Source organism: Lontra canadensis, unplaced genomic scaffold (assembly GCF_010015895.1).
Source record: "Lontra canadensis isolate GAN:19392208 unplaced genomic scaffold, GSC_riverotter_1.0 scaffold16, whole genome shotgun sequence".
NCBI classification, from domain to species: domain Eukaryota; kingdom Metazoa; phylum Chordata; class Mammalia; order Carnivora; family Mustelidae; genus Lontra; species Lontra canadensis.
Window position 1 is genome coordinate 6302305 of NW_022631010.1, and position 18512 is coordinate 6320816.

General features: G+C 48.2%; 1 protein-coding gene across 1 annotated transcript in view; it reads left to right on the forward strand.

Annotated features, from left to right (window-relative positions):
* The window catches only part of VPS16 (VPS16 core subunit of CORVET and HOPS complexes), a 27375-nt gene extending 8863 nt beyond the window's left edge, over positions 1-18512 (forward strand). Inside the window, exons 2-24 of the mRNA XM_032859043.1 lie at positions 11946-12034; positions 12248-12345; positions 12428-12556; positions 12634-12778; positions 12893-13008; positions 13104-13226; positions 13357-13412; positions 13756-13845; positions 13953-14047; positions 14152-14228; positions 14697-14828; positions 14950-15077; positions 15189-15224; positions 15420-15528; positions 15698-15832; positions 15928-16036; positions 16128-16225; positions 16325-16432; positions 16758-16835; positions 16941-17110; positions 17191-17287; positions 17992-18095; positions 18212-18512. Coding sequence (XP_032714934.1) covers positions 11946-12034; positions 12248-12345; positions 12428-12556; positions 12634-12778; positions 12893-13008; positions 13104-13226; positions 13357-13412; positions 13756-13845; positions 13953-14047; positions 14152-14228; positions 14697-14828; positions 14950-15077; positions 15189-15224; positions 15420-15528; positions 15698-15832; positions 15928-16036; positions 16128-16225; positions 16325-16432; positions 16758-16835; positions 16941-17110; positions 17191-17287; positions 17992-18095; positions 18212-18356 — 2467 coding nt within the window. The 3' untranslated portion in view covers positions 18357-18512. The remainder of the gene's footprint in view (positions 1-11945; positions 12035-12247; positions 12346-12427; positions 12557-12633; positions 12779-12892; positions 13009-13103; positions 13227-13356; positions 13413-13755; positions 13846-13952; positions 14048-14151; positions 14229-14696; positions 14829-14949; positions 15078-15188; positions 15225-15419; positions 15529-15697; positions 15833-15927; positions 16037-16127; positions 16226-16324; positions 16433-16757; positions 16836-16940; positions 17111-17190; positions 17288-17991; positions 18096-18211) is intronic.

Below are 18512 nucleotides of genomic sequence, written 5' to 3' on the forward strand. Positions count from 1 at the left end.
TTTTTTTTTTTATTTATTTATTTGATAGACAGAGATCAGAAGTAGGCAGAGAGGCAGGCAGAGAGAGAGAGAGGAAGGGAAGCAGGCTCGCCGCTGAGCAGAGAGCCCGATGCGGGGCTCGATCCCAGGACCCTGGGATCATGACCTGAGCCGAAGGCAGAGGCTTAACCCACTGAGCCACCCAGGCGCCCCCAGATACATCTTTTTAATCAAACACTTTTTCTGTTGTATTTCTTTCTTTCTTTTTTTTTTTTTAAGATTTTATTGGGAGAGAGAGAGAGAGCTGCACGGCACGGGGGGTGGCAGGGTGCAGAGGGGACGGGAGAGAGACAAGCAGACTCTGCACTGAGTATGATGTGGGCTGGTCCCAAGACCCTGAGATCATGACCTGAGTTGAAACCAAGAGTCTGATGCTCAACTGAGCCACGAAGGCACCCCTTTCTGATGTATATTAAAGTAAATTTGCAGGGGCACCTGGCTGGCTCAGTCGGTAGAGCATGCAACTCTTGATCTTAGGGTTGCAAATTAGAGCCCCATGTTGGGTATGGAGATTACTTAAAAATAAAGTCTTTTAAAAGATTAAATTACAGGGTGCCTGGGTGGCTTAGTGGGTTAAAGCCTCTGCCTTCGGCTCAGGTCATGGTCTCAGGGTCCTGGGATCGAACCCCGCATAGGGCTTTCTGCTCAGTGGGGAACCTGCTTCCTCCTCTCTTTCTGCCTGCTTCTCTGACTACTTGTAATCTCTGTCTATCAAATAAATAAATAAAATCTTTTTTAAAAAAAGATTAAATTACAGACATAACATCAATGTGTATTACTTTAAAAAATGATTTTTTCCTCTAAAAACACAGTCTTTCCTAAAAAACTGCAGGACTCTTTTACGCCTAACAAAATTAACATTTAAAGTCGTCTGTCTGACTACCGGTCCTTATTTAGACTTCTCCAGTCGTCTTCAAAGTGTCTTTTTATAACCGGTTTGTTCAAATCAAGACCCAAACCAGAATTACTTGTTTGCTTACCTCTCTTAACTAAGCCTCTTGTAAACTTGAACATTATTGTCTCCACTCCCACCCTTACCTTTTTTTTTTTTTTAATTAACATGTAATGTATTATTAGCCCCAGGGGTACAGGTCTGTGAATTGTCAGGCTTACACACTTCACAGCACTCACCATAGCACATACCCTCCCCAATATCCGTAACCCAGCCACCCTCTCCATACCCCCCTACCCCCCGGCAACCCTCAGTTTGTTTTGTGAGATTAAGAGTCTCTTACGGTTTATTTCCCTCCGGATCCCATCTTGTTTCATTTTTTCCTTCCCTAACCCCCAGCCCCCTACTTTGCCTCTCAAATTCCTCATATCAGGGAGATCATATGATAATTGTCTTTCCCTGATTGACTTATTTCACTCAGCGTAATACCCTCTAGTTCCATTCACGTCATTACAAATAGCAAGATTTCATTTCTTTTGATGACTGCATAGTATTCCATTGTATATATATTCCGCTTCTTCTTTATCCATTCATCTGTTGATGGACATCTAGGTACTTTCCATAGTTTGGCTATTGTGGACATTGCTGCTATAAACATTTGGGCACACGTGCCCCTTTGGATCACTACGTTTGTATCTTTAGGGTAAGTACCCAGTAGTGCGATTCCTGGGTCGTAGTAGCTCTATTTTCAACCTTTTGAGGAAACTCCATGCTGTTTTCCAGAGTGGCTGCACCAGCTAGCATTCCCACCAACAGTGTAGGAGGTTCCCCTTTGTCTGCATCCTCACCAGCATCTGTCATTTCCTGACTTGTTTATTTTAGCCGTTCTGACTGGTGTGAGGTGGTATCTCATTGTGGTTTTGATTTGTATTTCCCTGATGCCAAGTGATGTGGAGCACTTTTTCATGTGTCTGTTGTCCATCTGGATGTCTTCTTTGCAGAAATATCTGTTCATGTCCTCTGCCCATTTCTTGATTGGATTATTTGTTCTTTGGGTGTTGAGTTTAATAAGTTCTTTATAGATTTTGGATACTAGCCCTTTATCTGATAATGTTGTTTGCAAATATCTTCTCCCATTCTGTCAGTGGTCTTTTGGTTTTATTGACTGTTTCCTTTGCTGTGCAAAAGCTTTTGATCTTGATGAAGTCCCATTAGTTCATCTTTGGCCTTGCTTCCCTTGCCTTTGGCGATGTTTCTAGGAAGAAGTTGCTGTGGCTGAGGTCAAAGAGGTTGCTCCCTGCGTTCTCCTCAAGGATTTTGGTGGATTCCTTTCTCACATTGAGGTCTTTCATCCATTTGGAGTGTGGTGTAAGGAAATGGCCCAGTTTCATTTTTCTGCATGTGGCAGTCCCATTTTCCCAACACCATTTGTTGAAGAGACTGTCTTTTTTCCATTGGACGTTCTTTCCTGCTTTGTCAAAGATTAGTTGACCATAGAGTTGAGGGTCTATTTCTGGACTCTGTATTCTGTTCCATTGATCTTTATGTCTGTTTTTGTGCCAGTACCATGGTGTCTTGATGATGACAGCTTTGTAATAGAGCTTGAAGTCTGGAATTGTGATGCCACCAACTTTGGGTTTCTTTTTCAACATTCCGCTGGCTATTCGAGGTCTTTTCGGTTCCATATAAATTTTAGGATTATTTGTTCCACTTCTTCGAAAAAAATTGATGGGATTTTGATAGGGATTGCATTAAACGTGTAGATAGCTTTAGGTAGCATACACATTTTCACAGTATTTGTTCTTCCAATCCATGAGCATGGAATATTTTTCCATTTTTTTGTGTCTTCCTCAATTTCTTTCATGAGTACGTTATAGTTTTCTGAGTACAGATTCTTTGCCTCTTTGGTTAGGTTTATTCCTAGGTATCTAATGGTTTTGGGTGAAATTGTAAATGGGATGGACTCCTTAATTTCTCTTTCTTCTGTCTTGTTGTTGGTGTATAGAAACGCAACAGATTTCTGTGCACTGATTTTGTATCCTGACACTTTACTGAATTCCTGTACAAGTTCTAGCAGATTTGGGGTGGAGTCTTTTGGGTTTTCCACATAAAGTATCACATCATCTGCAAAGAGGGATAGTTTGACTTCTTCTTTGCCGATTTGGATGCTTTTAATTTCTTTTTGTTGTCTGATTGCTGAGGCTAGGACTTCTAGTACTATGTTGAATAGCAGTGGTGATATTGGACATCCCTGCCATGTTCCTGACCTTAGCGGAAAAGCTCTCTGTTTTTCTCCATTGAGAATGGTATTTGCTGTGGGAGAATGATATTTGCTGTGGGTTTTTCATAGATGGCTTTGATGATATTGAGGTATGCACCCTCTATACCTACACTTTGAAGAGTTTTGATCAAGAAAGGATGCTGTACTTTTTCAAATGCTTTTTCAGCATCTATTGAGAGTATCATATAGTTCTTGTTCTTTCTTTTAGTAATGTATTGTATCACATTGATTGATTTGTGACTGTTGAACCAACCTTGCAGCTTTGGAATAAATCCCACTTGGACGTGGTGAATAATCCTTTTAATGTACTGTTGGATCCTATTGACTAGTATTTTGGTGAGAATTTTCACATCTGTGTTCATCAAGGATATTGGTCTGTAATTCTGTTTTTTGATGGAGTCTTTGTCTGGTTTTGGGATCAAGGTAATGCTGGTCTCATAGAATGAGTTTGGAAGTTTTCCTTCCATTTCTATTTTTGGGAACAGTTTCAGGAGAATAGGTATTAATTCTTCTTTAAATGTTTGGTAGAATTCCCCTGGGAAGCCGTCAAGCCCTGGGCTCTTGTTTGTTGGGGGATTTTTGATGACCGCTGCAATCTCCTTACTGGTTATGGGTCTGTTCAGGTTTTCTACTTCTTCCTGGTTCAGTTTTGGTAGTTTATATGTCTCTAGGAATGCATCCATTTCTTCCAGATTGTCAAATTTGCTGGCATATAGTTGCTCATAATATGTTCTTATAATTGTTTATATTTCTTTGGTGTTGGTTGTGGTCTCTCCTCTTTCATTCTTGATTTTATTTATTTGGGTCCTTTCTCTTTTCTTTTTGATATGTCTGGCCAGGGGTTTATCAATCTTACTAATTCTTTCAGAGACCCAGCTACCTTTTGTTTTCATGACGTTGACTTGTTTAAGAGACCAGATTACTTTCTGGATTTGTCCCATTGCTTCCCTCTGGTGCCTTTGATCTTTATTCTCTATCATAGCCTGTATTTCCTGAAACTGTATTAGATCTAGAGGCCTGAATAGATTCAGGGTGAGCATTTTTGGCAAAAATGTGTCATAAGTGATGGTGTGATACTTATGCAGCATCACATCTGCAAGCTTCTTACATCAGATTGTCCACTAGGAGCAAAGTAGAGATTGACCAGTAGGTTTGGATGCTGATGGCCACATCCTCCCTTGCAAAGTCATATGTAATCAACTTGTAGGCTGGTACCCCCAGGAATGGTGCCATATTGGGACCAGATCTTAGTCTCTGTTGTTGGCATATTAGCCACTCAGCAGTAGTGTTAGCCAGGTCAGCCCTGGGGAGGGAGGCTCCCAAGACATCTACCCCAAAGGAGGTTATCACAGGGTTTTCAAGAGCCGAAGGCTAGTCTCCTTGGACACACGAAGGGAAGCTACTTGCATTGTTTCTAAGTTTCAGGATACAGTTCTTGTTCCCATCAATGCTGTTAAATTTCACTTGAAAAATGGTGTGTTGGTTAATTCAACTGTTATAATTTAATAACCCACACAATTAAATTTTGTGTTTGATTTTTAGCAGTAGCAGCTGTGTGGCAATTATGGAAGCTTCCTACTTCTCAGGGCCATGATTTGAGCTGAAAGTTAATGGACCTAAGTTTGTCATTTTCTCTTTATAAATGTTCAAGTGAACTCAGAATGATCTAGCCCACGGTCAGGCACAGAAGTCACTCTGAAGGCACATGTCTGACTTGGCATTTCACCACAGCAAACTGCAGGCTTGATTAATTGTGATGCCGCTGCATGAAATAGGTGACTAGCATTCGTTTCCCATGACCGGGAGCTCAGTACTGTACTCAGGCCCAAGCACACAACCAAACCAATCCGCAGATCGCATCTTTAGGGTGCTGTCTTCTGAACCACTCCCTGCCCCAAGTTTGTATCAGTTTGGGTCCAGTCGGGAGACCTAAATGGAGAATGATAAACATAAAGAATTATTAGGCTGAGGGAGAGCACCCAAGGAGTGACACACTTGGAAAGGAAACCCCTTCCCATGCAGGGGTTCAGATACTAATGGCGAAAATAAAACTGCAGATCACTGGAAAGCAGAGAAGTTCACTGGTTTACCTGGGCCAGAGCTGGTCCCCAGGTCCTGGGCAAGCAAGAAACAACGCTCTGGGGTTCAGAGGTAGGGGAATACAGGGAAGCGGCAACAGGTGGCCAAGCACGTGGCATGGGATGAAATGGTGCTTCTTCTGCAGCCTGGAGCCCATGGTGTCTGTATGCCGAGTCACAGGCAGTGGTTGGGTACACAGGTGTGCAGAGGGGCAATCAGTCAGTGCAAACACAGGGGCACAGGCCGAGTAGCCAGATCTTGGCAGCCGAGGAAGCAGAGCCTGGTGTGGCCAGGAGTGTGGTGTCTGCCCAGGGAGGCTTGGGAATGTGATCACCATTCCAGGAGAACCTTTGAGATTGCTGCTGCATAACGGAGGCAGAGCGCCGCCAGATGTCCTCACACCCTGGCTGCTTGCCCGCTGGCCCAGCTGGAAGCTGTCGGAGAGCTCTTTCCTCCGGCAATGTCCCTCTGAGCGCCCTCTGCTGGGAAAGATGAAGCTCACACTCATGGTGAAGGGGAAAGGCCTAAAGCAATGCTGTCTATCACAGAGCAGTAGTGGAGGGTGAATTTGGAGCTGAGTGGCTCCACGAGAAGTGACATGCTAGGTCTGTGTGAACAACTGTTTTCCTGTCAGATTTTCATGCATGATTTTAGTAACAAAATGTCAAAAAATGCATATGGCTTATCAAAAAGTCAAGTAATGTAAAAGTCTAAAACTTAGCAGTCCTTCAACATCCTCCATTCACAACCCTCCGCACAGGTAACCACTGTCTCTGGCTCAGTGCAGCTTCGTGTCTCTGAGGGTTTTTCTGTGCATTTACACACACACGTGTAGTTTTATGTACATATATGTGTATATATATGTGTATATATATACAAAATATGTGCTTAGTTTTCATATAAAATAAATGGGTTCGGGGCGCCTGGGTGGCTCAGTCGTTAAGCATCTGCCTTCTGCTCAGGTCATGATGCCAGAGTTCTGGGATCAAGCCCTGCATTGAGCTCCCTGCTCAGCAGGAAGCCTCCTCCCTCTCCTGCTCCCTCTGCTTGTGTTCCCTCTCTTGCTGTGTTTCTCTCTCTCTCTGTCAAATAAATAAATAAATAATAATATATATTATATAATAATATAACATATTATTATATAATAATATGATATACTATATGCATTATATATTATATATAAAATATATAGTATATATAATAATAATAAATAATAAAATCTTTTAAAAAATAAAAGTGAAAATAAAACAAATGGGTTCATATGGTTCCTATTGAGCTTCAGAGGTTTTTTTGTTTTTAATAAAGATTTTATTTATTATTTATTTGACAGACAGAGATCACAAGTAGGCAGAGAAGCAGGCAGAGAGAGAGGAAGGGAAGCACGCTCACTGCCGAGCAGAGAGCCCGATGTGGGGCTCGATCCCAGAACCCTGGGATCATGACCTGAGCCAAAGGCAGAGGCTTTAACCCACTGAGCCACCCAGGCGCCCATTTGTTTGTTTTTACTTAACAGGACATCTAGAGATCACTTCATGTCAGTACGCAGACTCACCTTATTAATGGCCACATAATATTCCCCAGAACAGCCATCTCATAGTTAATTTAACCAGCCCCATATTGAAGTAGGTTTTTCCAGGATTTGCAAGAGAACTATTTTAAATAGTGCCACAGTGAATTCATACCTTTGTGCAGTCATACAAGTTGTCTTATGTTAGACTCTTAGAAGGAATTTGCTAAGTCAGAGGGTTTACATACTTAAAAGTTGGATAGATATGGGGTGCCTGGGTGGCTCAGTCGTTAAGCATCTGCCTTCAGCTCAGACCAAGCCTTGCATCAGGGCCCCTGCTCAGCGGGAAGCCTGCTTCTCCCTCTCCCACTCTCCCTGCTTGTGTTCCCTTTCTTGTTGGGTCAAATAAATAAATAAAATCTAAAAAAAAAAGAGTTGGATAAATAGCACTTCATTTTCTTACATAAGGGCTGAACCAATTTATACATCCACCTAATATGTGTGAAAGTGTTCATTTTTCCACATCTTCAACGATATTGGATGCTCTTATCCCCTTATTTTTTTGTCATTTGGTTGGTCAAATGTAAAAAATTTTAAATTCATATTTACAGTGTCATTAGATATGGCTTCATATCTTCATCTTCGACTATTTTTCCATTTTGTTGTTTCCATGGGTGTGTAAAGGGCTCTTTACACGGTCTCCATATTAACCCTTTGTTAGAAATGTTACAAATATTTTCTCGTGTAGGTCACTTGACTCTTACGTATTCATTTTTAACATACAGAATTTTAATTTTTATGTAATAAAATATATCATCCTTTTCCTTGGTAATTTCTGGGTTTTGTGTCTTGCTCTGAAAGACTTTTCCATAGTTTACATTATAAAAAAAAATTAGCCTGTATTTTCTCAAGGATTTTAGGTTTAGTTTTTTTTTTTTTAAGATTTTATTTATTTATTTGAGAGAGAATGCCTGAGAGAGAGAGAGCATGAGCAGAGGGAAAGGGAGAAGCAGATTCCCCACTGAGCAGGGAGCCTGACGTGGGGCTTGATTCCAGGTTGCTGGGATCATGACCTGAGCTGAAGGTGGGCACTTAACCAGCTGAGCCACCCAGCCACCCCTGTTTAGTTCTTTAATATTTTCACATAAAATAGTATGATTATAGCCCTTGACCATTCTTCTTTTGGTTTTAGTTTCATTTTTAAAAATTACTTAGAGCTGGGGCATCTGGGTGTCTCAGTCCATTGAGCATCTGCCTTCCCCTCGGGTCATGATGCCAGGGTCCTGGGATCAAGCCTGGAGTTGGGCTCCCTGCTCAGCAGGGAGTCTGCTTCTTCTCCCTCTGCCCACCTCCCCACTTGTGCGGTCTCTCTTTCTCAAACAAATAAAATCTTTTAAAAAATGTTAAAAATTATTTAGAGCCTTTTGTATTTTTAAGAAAAGTACCTGTTTTTCACATGTGTCGTGTTTTTCTTCTTTTCTTTGTCTGTCTTCCTAGTTTTCCATGGATTTTTTAAATGTATAAAAGTTTTTTAATGTTCATCATTTTTTTAAAATTTGACAGATCACAAGTAGACAGAGAGGCAGGCAGAGACAGAGAGGGGGGAAACAGGCTCCCCGCTGAGCAGAGAGCCCGATGCAGGGCTTGATCCCAGGACCCTGAGATCATGACCTGAGCCGAAGGCAGAGGCTTTAACCGAGTGAGCCACCCAGGCGCCCCTTAATGTTCACCATTTTAATAAATAACCATTAATGTGATTTAAAACCTCAAAGTCTCATTCCTGTCCCTGTCCTTACTCAACTGATCCCACCTCCTCACCTACCAGTAATCAGTTACTAGCATTTTAGAAATCTTTCCAGAATTTCTTGTTTTTCAAATAGAAGCAGATACAAAACGTACTTATTGTTTTTACCCTTTTCATATAGAAGTATACAGAAGTCTTTTTTTGAAAAGATTTTGTTTATTTGACAGAGAGATAGAGATTACAAGTAGGCAGAGAGGCAGAGGGGGAAGCAGGCTCCCCGCTGAGCAAGGAGCCCAATGCAGGGCTGGATCCCAGGACCCTTGAGACCATGATCTGAGCCAAAGGCAGAGGCTTAACCTACTGAGCCACCCAGGCGCCCCCAGAAGTCTTTTTTATCTCTACTTGTTCTTTTTCTGTGACTTCTGGGTTATATATCATACTTAGAAATTGTTTCTGTTTTGAGAGTGTGAAGAGATCCAAGATTTGTTCTGATACGGCTTTATTTATTTATTTTTAACATTTAAATCCAGAATTCCATCTGGAAAATATTGTATTGTAGAGATTAAGTAATGAAATAGTGTTTATTGCAATTCTTCCCATATGGCCCATTATCTCATTTCAAGTATCAATTTGCAACAATTTGAAATGCCATCTTTATTACGTGCTCAATTCCCAGTTCTTTTTCTGGACTCTTTTCTTCCGTTAATCTATTTGCTTATCCCTGTCCCAAAACAACAGTTTTAATTAACTTCAGTTTTATGTAGTATATTTGATATCTGATGTATATCTGTTCTCTTATTTTCAAAATATTTTAAAATACTTTTCAGCATTTTCTGTTTAAAAATGATATTTGTTTTTTCTTACAGTGAGTTTTAGAATCTGTTTGTCCTGGGGCGCCTGGGTGGCTCAGTCAGTTAAGCATCGGACTCTTGATCTCAGCTCAGGTCTCCATCTGAGCGTCAGGAATTCAAGCCCTGCACTGGGCCCATGCTGGGCGTGGAGCCTACTTAAAAAGAAAAAAAAGAAGAATCAATATGTGCTTCCTCCACCCCCCACCCAACTGGGAGTGGTTTTTACTGGAGTTTTTATGCATTCATGGATCAGTTTGGAATGTGTCTTGCTCTGAAAGACTTTTCCGTAGTTTACATTATAAAAAACTATTAGCCTGTATTTTCTAAAGGATTTTATGTTTAGTTTTTTTTTAAAGATTTTATTTATTTATTTGAGATTTTATTAAGATTTTATTTATTGAGATTTTATTAAGATTTTATTTACTTATTTCTCTGTGTTTTTATATCTTTGAATAAACTTTGATTTTTTTAACTTTATTTTTCTTTAAGGTTTTTTAAAAAAGATTTTATTTATTTTTGAGAGAGAGTGACAGAGACAGAGAACCAGCAGGAGTACAAGCAGGGGGAGGGGTAGAGGGAGAAGCAGACTCCCAGCTGAGCAGGAAGCCCAACTCAGGACTTGATCCCAGGACCTTGGGATCATGACCTGAGCCACCCAGATGTCCCTCCTTCAAGTTTTTATTTAAATTCCAGTTTATTAACATACAGCGTAAGGTGTAGAATTTAGTGATTCATTACTTACAGAAAACACCTGGTTCCCATCTCAGCAGTGCCCTCCTTAATCCCCATCACCTATTTAACTACTCCTCTGTCCCAGCCCCACCCTTGCCTGCTCCCCTCCCATTGCCCTCAGTTTGTTTTCTTTCTTTTAAGATTTTATTTATTTATTTGACAGACAGAGATCACAAGTAGGCAGAGAGGCAGGCAGAGAGAGAGGAGGAAGCAGGCTCCCCGCGGAGCAGAAAGCCCGATGTGGGGCTCGATCCCAGGACTCTGGGATCATGACCTGAGCCGAAGGTAGAGGCTTTAACCCACTGAGCCACCCAGGTGCCCCCTCAGTTTGTTTTGTATAGTTAAGGGTTTGTTTCCTCGTTCGCCTCTCTTCACCCCACCCCATGATTGTATCTGGTAAAAACTTTCGTTAGGTTTATTCTTGCATATCATCATTTTAATACTATCATGATTAGGGTCTTTTAAAGTCATATTTTAGTCGATTTTTGTTATGATATAGAAATATATCAATATAGAAAATATGTAGGCTTCTGTTGATTGCCCTTTTGTTTTGTTCATTAGTCCATAGCCTGCTTTGGATTTTCTAAGTAGGCAATCACATTATTTGCAACTAGCAGCAAACTCACTCCTTTTCCAAAATATAAACCTCTTTTTATTTGTTTTTTTCTTAAATTATTTTGCTAGAACCCCAAGAAGAATGTCAAATAGAAGATAATGGTAGGCATCTTTCTGATTCTTATCAGGAAGGCTCCCGAAATGATACTGGAGGAAACACTCCCCTTAAATACTGCTTTCTCTTGGCTTCCTGGGAAAGGGCCTACTCCTTTTCTGTCTGCTTGTCCCCACCTCCAGCCCTCAAATGATGGCATGCTTCAGGACTCCTACTCCGTCTTCATGTCGCACACACTCTCAGCGACCCATGCCCATTTCAGACTCCAGTCATCTCGTGCCAGCTTGTGATTTCTGTGACCTCCCATAAGCTGAGCATTCAGAGATTGACATCTCCAGCCCAGGACTCAGTCCCCGAGCTCTGGACTCACCGAAGAGCTCCTCTGGGATCTTTCTTTCTTTCTTTCCTTCCTTCCTTCCTTCCTTCCTTCCTTCCTTCTTTTTAAGATTTTATTTATTCATTTGACAGAAAGAGCACAAGTAGGCAGAGAGGCAAGCGGGGGCATTGGGGAGCAGGCTTCCTGCTGAGCAGAGAGCCTGATGCAGGGCTCGATCCCTGGACTCTGGGATCATGACCCGAAGGCAGAAGCTTAACCCACTGAACCACCCAGGTGCCCCTGGGATTTGTTTCAAGCACTGCTAACTAACTGAGTGCCTCTAAAATGGAGTTCATTATCAGTAGGCATTGAGGGCGACCCCTGGATATAAATCCCACAACCTGCTTTGGTGTTAAGAACTAGAAATAGAAGAAAGGCTGCTTGCTCTGAGAGACCTGCCCCCACCTTAGAGGGTCTTATTTCCTGCTAATGCCGGCCCAAGGTAGCCACCCCACCCTGGTCCTACCTGAATTTATGCCTTGGATATTGGTCACATAGCCTGTCTCTCGTGCCACGAGTTCCTGCCACCCTTGGACTCTTGCCCCACGAACTGCGTCCTTCCCAGCCAACTGCCTCTGTTCCATCACCTGCTGTCCCTAAGCATGGATGTGGTCAGTTGCCCGAGCTGTTTCTAGTCGTCACCCTCTCCCAGCTGTGGGGGGCCTCGACTGCCCTGTGAAGGACAAATGGAGGTTTTAGGGGTTCCTCTGGGCTCACTCCATCTGGACGCAAGGTCATGAGGAGGCTAATTTCTGCTTGCCTCTGTGTGGGCAGGAAGTATGAGCTGTACAGCATGGACTGGGACCTGAAGGAGGAACTCAGGGACTGCCTGGTAGCTGCTGCGCCCTATGGGGGCCCCATTGGTATGTCACCCCTATGCTACTGCATGTTCTGGGACAATGGGTTGAACTCGAGGTGCATGATTCCCTGGGGGCCTTGCTGGCAGGTGCTCCTTGCTAATGTGGCTACCCCTCGCCCCCCCCCATTTCTCACCCCCTGCTGAGCTGCTTTAAATTTTGGTTCTCATACGGGGTGGGCCTGGGGAGCTGGACAGAAAATCTCTTCTTGAACTACAGCACTGTTGAGGAACCCGTGGCGGAAGGAGAAGGCGGCCAGTGTCCGGCCAGTGCTTGAGATCTACTCCGCCTCCGGCCTGCCTCTGGCCAGTCTGCTGGTGAGCACTCATGATCCCTGCTTGGGGCTAGGCCGGGTCTGGGTCCCAAGGACAGCCTCAGGAACTTTACCGTCCTCTGCAGTGGAAGAGCGGGCCCGTGGTGTCACTAGGCTGGTCAGCCGAGGAGGAGCTGCTCTGCGTGCAGGAAGATGGTGTGGTGCTGGTTTACGGGCTTCACGGCGACTTCCGGAGGCACTTCAGCATGGGCAATGTAGGGACCGCAGGGGGCTGGGGAGAGGGCTGGAGTCTGGGCCTCTGGCTTTCTCAACCCACAGCCCCTCTTCCTAGGAGGTGCTCCAGAACCACGTTCTAGACGCCCGGATCTTCCACACTGAGTTTGGTTCGGGGGTGGCCATCCTCACGGGGGCCCACCGCTTTACCCTCAGCGCCAATGTGGGTGATCTCAAGCTCCGCCGGATGCCAGAGGTGCCAGGTGAGCCCCAACATCCCTGAGACAGGCGTTCGGTGCCCTCCAGACCTGGGGGCCAGGAGAGGCTGAAGCCGTGGGCTCTGGCTATCCTGAGGTTGCCCCCTGCCCCGGCCACAGGTCTGCAGAGCGCACCCTCATGCTGGACCACACTGTGCCAGGACCGAGTTGCACACATTCTTCTGGCTGTGGGGCCTGATCTTTACCTTCTTGACCATGCAGCCTGCTCGGCAGTGGTGAGGGCCCTGAGCGAGAGGGAAATGGAAGGGGTGCGGGAGGCAGTGCCTGGGGAGGCAGTGAGACAATGTCTGCTGTCCCTGGCCTGTCCCAGACGCCCCCTGGCCTGGCGCCCGGAGTGAGCAGCTTTCTGCAGATGGCAGTCTCCTTCACCTACCGACACCTGGCCCTCTTCACAGACACAGGCTATATCTGGATGGGGACGGCATCACTCAAGGTGTGCTCCTGGGACAACGTGGGGGCACCCTGTCTTGTCCCGGCAAGAGCTGTTCAGGGTAAGGGAAGGGCCTTTTAACCAGACTGGTGACTACTGGGACAGGGCCGTGATGTTCCTTGCACCCTTCCAGGAGAAGCTGTGCGAGTTCAACTGCAACATCCGGGCCCCCCCGAAGCAGATGGTCTGGTGAGGATGGGGGTAAAATGCTGTGGGTGGGCACAGCCTTGTATCCTGGGACGCCTTGATTCAGCCTGTCTACTGGCCACACCAGGAGGAGCTATCCTCTCTGCCAGTGCATATTTGAGGGAAACCTCTGTGGCCCTGTGGGCCCCAGATGCTCCTGGGAGCTGACAGCACAGGGGGAGAGGGAAGCAGATGTCAGTCAGAGGCATGGGATAAGGGGTGGCATGCGTGTGCAGGGCTGTCCCAAGGCAGAGCAGTATAAGCAGCGATGTGGGAAGGTGAGAGACGTGTCTGTGGGCCCCGTGTCCTGTGTGTTTCCCAGATGTGCATGTGATGCTGCCCACAGGTGCAGCCGTCCTCGCAGCAAAGAGAGGGCTGTCGTGGTGGCCTGGGAGAGACGGCTGATGGTGGTGGGTGACGCACCTGAGAGCATCCAGTATCCTTGGAGGGCTGCCTGTGCGGGTGGGAAGGGAAAGAAGGTGAGAGAGGCTCACCTGCCCTGCCCCATTTCTGGGTACTTTTGGGAACCTTGACCGAGCCCAGGTTTGTGCTGGATGAAGACTCCTACCTAGTGCCTGAGCTGGATGGAGTCCGCATCTTCTCTCGAAGCACCCATGAGTTCCTTCATGAGGTTCCAGGTGAGGCCCTCCCAGGGGACCATGGGCCCCAGGGCAGGATCAGGGCACTGAGCCAGTGCTGAGGATTCCCTGCCCTCCCAACACTCACCACCTCCCTCCCCTAGTGGCCAGCGAGGAGATCTTCAAAATTGCCTCCATGGCTCCTGGAGCACTATTGTTGGAGGCCCAGAAAGAGTATGAGGTAAAGCCTTAGGCCTCTCCCTGGGCCCCAGCCCATGCTCTTCTCCTTCCCCTTCCTAACTGGCTCAGCCCTGTGTCCCTCCCTGCCTGGGCACAATGAACTCAGCCAGGTGCCACTTGTCAAGAGAGGAGTCCAGGCAGGACACTGGGGAGAGCCAGCTCAGGTAGACTGAAGTGATATGGTATCTTCCATGCAGTGATGGGGAGGGACAGGGAACCCCTGTTGTCCCCAGCCCAGGCACCGATCAGGGCTGTCATCAAGGCCCTCAGTGGGCAATTGCGGGTGGATATGGCGAGGGGTGTATGGGTAACTTGGGTGGACTGTGGGCTGAGGGAGTTTGGGCTTTGGCCTCTGCAGCCCCTCCATGCCAGCCCATTTGAACTCCAGCCCAGAGGGATGGGGGGACCAGAAATGGGGGTATTCTCGCTCATGGCACCCCATCCCTGGTGCCCTTCATCCACGCCCCAGAAAGAGAGCCAGAAGGCAGATGAGTACCTCCGGGAGATCCAGGAGCTGGGGCAGCTGACCCAGGCCGTGCAGCAGTGCATCGAGGCTGCGGGACATGAGCACCGGCCAGACATGCAGAAGAGTTTGCTCAGGGTCGGCCTGGCCAGCGGGGATGGGGCTGGAGGGGTGCTGGGCGTGTTGTGGGGGGTGTGCCCTAGCGGGAAGGGTAGGGCAGCAGGTATGATCACCCCTCTCACCCTCTGGCTCTTCTCAGGCGGCCTCCTTTGGAAAGTGTTTCCTCGACAGATTTCCACCGGACAGCTTCGTGCGCATGTGTCAGGACCTGCGTGTGCTCAATGCCATCCGGGATTACCACATCGGGATCCCCCTCACTTACAGCCAGTATCCTTAAGCGAGCTTCTGGGATGTTTACAGCCCGTGGTGGAGAGGGGAGGTGAAGGGGCTAAACATACTGCCTGCAAGTCCTTGGATCCTTAACCACGTAAAATCTAGATATAAACAGCTCACCATCCAGGTGCTGCTGGATAGGTATAGCAAGCCCCAGGGCTCTGGGAGGAGGGCTCTCTATGTGGGCGGGCATTCTAGCCCCTGGTGGGTTCTTGTGGACACTGTTCCTCACCCATTTCTTCGGGAGCTGGAAGGTCTGAATTACAGGCTGGGGCCACTCTGCCCTCTCTTTCTATCCCACCTCACTCCTGTACCCTTTATCCCCTTGCCTGCCAGGCTGGTGTTACGGAGGCTTTACCCTCTGGCGATCCAGATCTGTGAGTACCTGCGCCTTCCTGAAGTGCAGGGTGTCAGCAGGATCCTGGCTCACTGGGCCTGCTACAAGGTAAGGACACAGGGTGGACTTCAAAGTCAACTAGAAGATGCCAGGCCCCGGAGACATGTGGGAAACACGAAGTGTAGAGGTGAAGGGGGAGGTCCTGATCCAGGGCCAGTTGGGGCGGTGGATGAAGGATGAGCTCCAGGTGTGGGTGACTACCCTCTTCTGTCTGCAGGTACAACAAAAGGATGTGTCTGATGAGGATGTCGCTCGGGCCATTAACCAGAAGCTGGGGGACACACCAGGCGTCTCTTACTCTGACATTGCTGCACGGGCCTATGGCTGTGGCCGCACAGAGCTGGCCATCAAGGTGTGGGCGCCCAACCCTCCCCAGATACTCTGACATTGGTATTAGAGGCCCCCAGGCCAACTCCTTCTCTCTGTGCCTTTCTCCCCACCCCACAGCTGCTGGAGTATGAGCCACGCTCCGGGGAGCAGGTACCCCTTCTCCTAAAGATGAAGAGAAGCAAACTGGCCCTGAGCAAGGCCATCGAGAGTGGGGACACTGATCTGGGTGAGCAGAGTTTGAGGGAGGGCAAGGCTGGGGCCTCTGGGCTAAGCAGAGGGCTGGGCCGGAGTCTCCGCACCACCTTACCGTTCCTTAGTGTTCACGGTGTTGCTGCACCTGAAGAATGAGCTAAACCGAGGAGATTTTTTCATGACTCTTCGGAACCAGCCCATGGCCCTGAGTTTGTACCGACAGGTGTGTGCCCTGGGCAAGGGTGGGGCTGGAGCCTCCCGAGCCACCGACTTGGCCTCCCAAGCTGGCCTTGCTGACTTGCCTGCTTGTCCGTGGCCCCAGTTCTGTAAGCACCAGGAGCTGGAGACACTGAAGGACCTTTACAATCAGGATGACAACCATCAGGAGCTGGGCAGTTTCCACATCCGAGCCAGCTATGCTGCTGAGGAGGTCCGAGGTCCACAGAGTGGGGAGGGCCTATGGGCTGGGCTGCTGGTCAGGGACCTTCTCCAGGCATCTGGGCCTCCTGTCCAGTACACACTCCCTCTGGTCCTCACTGTTGCGGGAGAGTCTGAGATGATAAGAGGCCAGGATGGTGGTCTGTCCCAGAGGAGCTAGCCTCCCCACAGGGATACTGAGGAGGGCGGTGCACCCAGCGCGAAAGGCTGGCCCTGGCAACCCTGAGCATGGGGCCCGGGGAGAGCAGTGTAGCCTGAATGGGGAAGGCTGATTTCCTTGGTGCCAGGAGCTCAGGCTTCCCTGCTTGCCCCTGCAGCGTATCGAGGGACGAGTGGCAGCTCTGCAGTCAGCGGCTGATGCCTTCTACAAGGCCAAGAATGAGTTCGCAGCCAAGGTTTGCCTTACTGTTTTCTGAGAACCTCGTCTGCTCCTGGTCTTGGTCTGTTCTCCTTTCCCTGTTGGCCCCATCCAGACCCAAATGGCCTCCTCTCCACCTCAGGCCACGGAGGATCAAATGCGGCTCCTGCGGCTGCAGCGGCGCCTGGAAGACGAGTTGGGGGGCCACTTCGTGGACCTGTCTCTGCACGACACAGTCACCACCCTTGTCCTCGGCGGCCACAGCAAACGTGCGGAGCAGCTGGCACGTGACTTCCGCATTCCAGACAAGAGGTAGGAGAGGCCCGGGCTGTAGGTAGGTCCTGGGATCGCCTGTGTATCCCACAACTCCTGCGAGCCTGGCTTCCCTGCAGGCTCTGGTGGCTGAAGCTGACCGCACTGGCAGATCTGGAAGACTGGGAGGAGCTAGAGAAGTTTTCTAAGAGCAAGAAATCGCCCATTGGCTACCTGGTGAGGCAGGGGCTCTGCGGCCACCCCACGCCCAGTGGGAGTAGTCCTGGGGAGGGGATCAGGCCCAGAGCCGGGCAGATGGCTTGGTCCTGCATCTGTTCAGCCCTCCCACATAGTTAGCAAGTGCTTCCCATGTCTGCACACTCATGGGCCGGGTCTGTGGGCGAGTGGGTCTGAGTTAGCCCACGGGTGTTGGCCGGAGAGGGCATGAGCTGCTTGCCCCCCAGGAGGCTGGCAGCAAGCACCGTGTGCCTAAGGGAAAGTCTTGTGTGAGTTGGGGGTGGAGGGGCAGAAGGAGGGCATGTCCGGGAGGCAGTAGAAGAGACTGACAGGGGTTGTTTTCTGTGGCAGGCGGTTCAGGGGTATGGCGGGTAGGTGGGATAAGGGCAGCGGTGAGAGAAAGCACAGGCCCTGAGAAGGCAAGGGACTCCTGTTGCGAGAGGGTAGCCATGGATGGTGGAGTGGCCGTGTGGACATAAACATAGAGTCTCAAGGCTCTAACAGATCTGTGTGTTGGCAGTTCCTGCCCAGAGACTGTGGAGATCACAGCTTTGCATGTGTGTCAGGGCGGGGGTGGGTCGGGATTGTGTACACTGAAGGGTGTATGAAGTACACGGGGACCATGCGTCCACTGGGCTTTTGCTCGTAAGAGAGAGGACCAGAAGGCTCTGCCTTACCTTCTCCTCTCCTCATCTTCTCCTAAGCCCTTTGTCGAGATCTGCATGAAACAACACAACAAATATGAGGCCAAGAAATATGCCTCCCGTGTGGGTCCCGAGCAGAAGGTCAAGGCCTTGCTTCTTGTTGGGTGCGTTGGCTGAGAGCCCCATGGGTGCTAGGGGGCTGAGCCCGGGGGCCCGATGAGGGGCACGGCTTGTGCCTTTGGGCAACCTGACAGCATCCCCCCTCCTGCTCAAACCACAGGGATGTAGCTCAGGCTGCGGATGTGGCCATTGAACACCGGAACGAAGCAGAGCTGACACTTGTATTGTCCCACTGCACTGGAGCCACGGACGCGGCCACAGCTGACAAGATTCAGCGGGCTAGGGCACAAGCCCAGAAGAAGTAAGGGGCTCATCTTGCATGTCTCCCTGAGCTCTAGGCTTGGCAGAAGGTCACTGCGTATCCAGCTTCTTCAGAGCCAAGCTAAGCTGAGGAGCTGGGGTGGGATGGGAGCCGGGGGTCCGATGGTCTGATTGTGAATAAAGTTGGGACATTTTAGAGT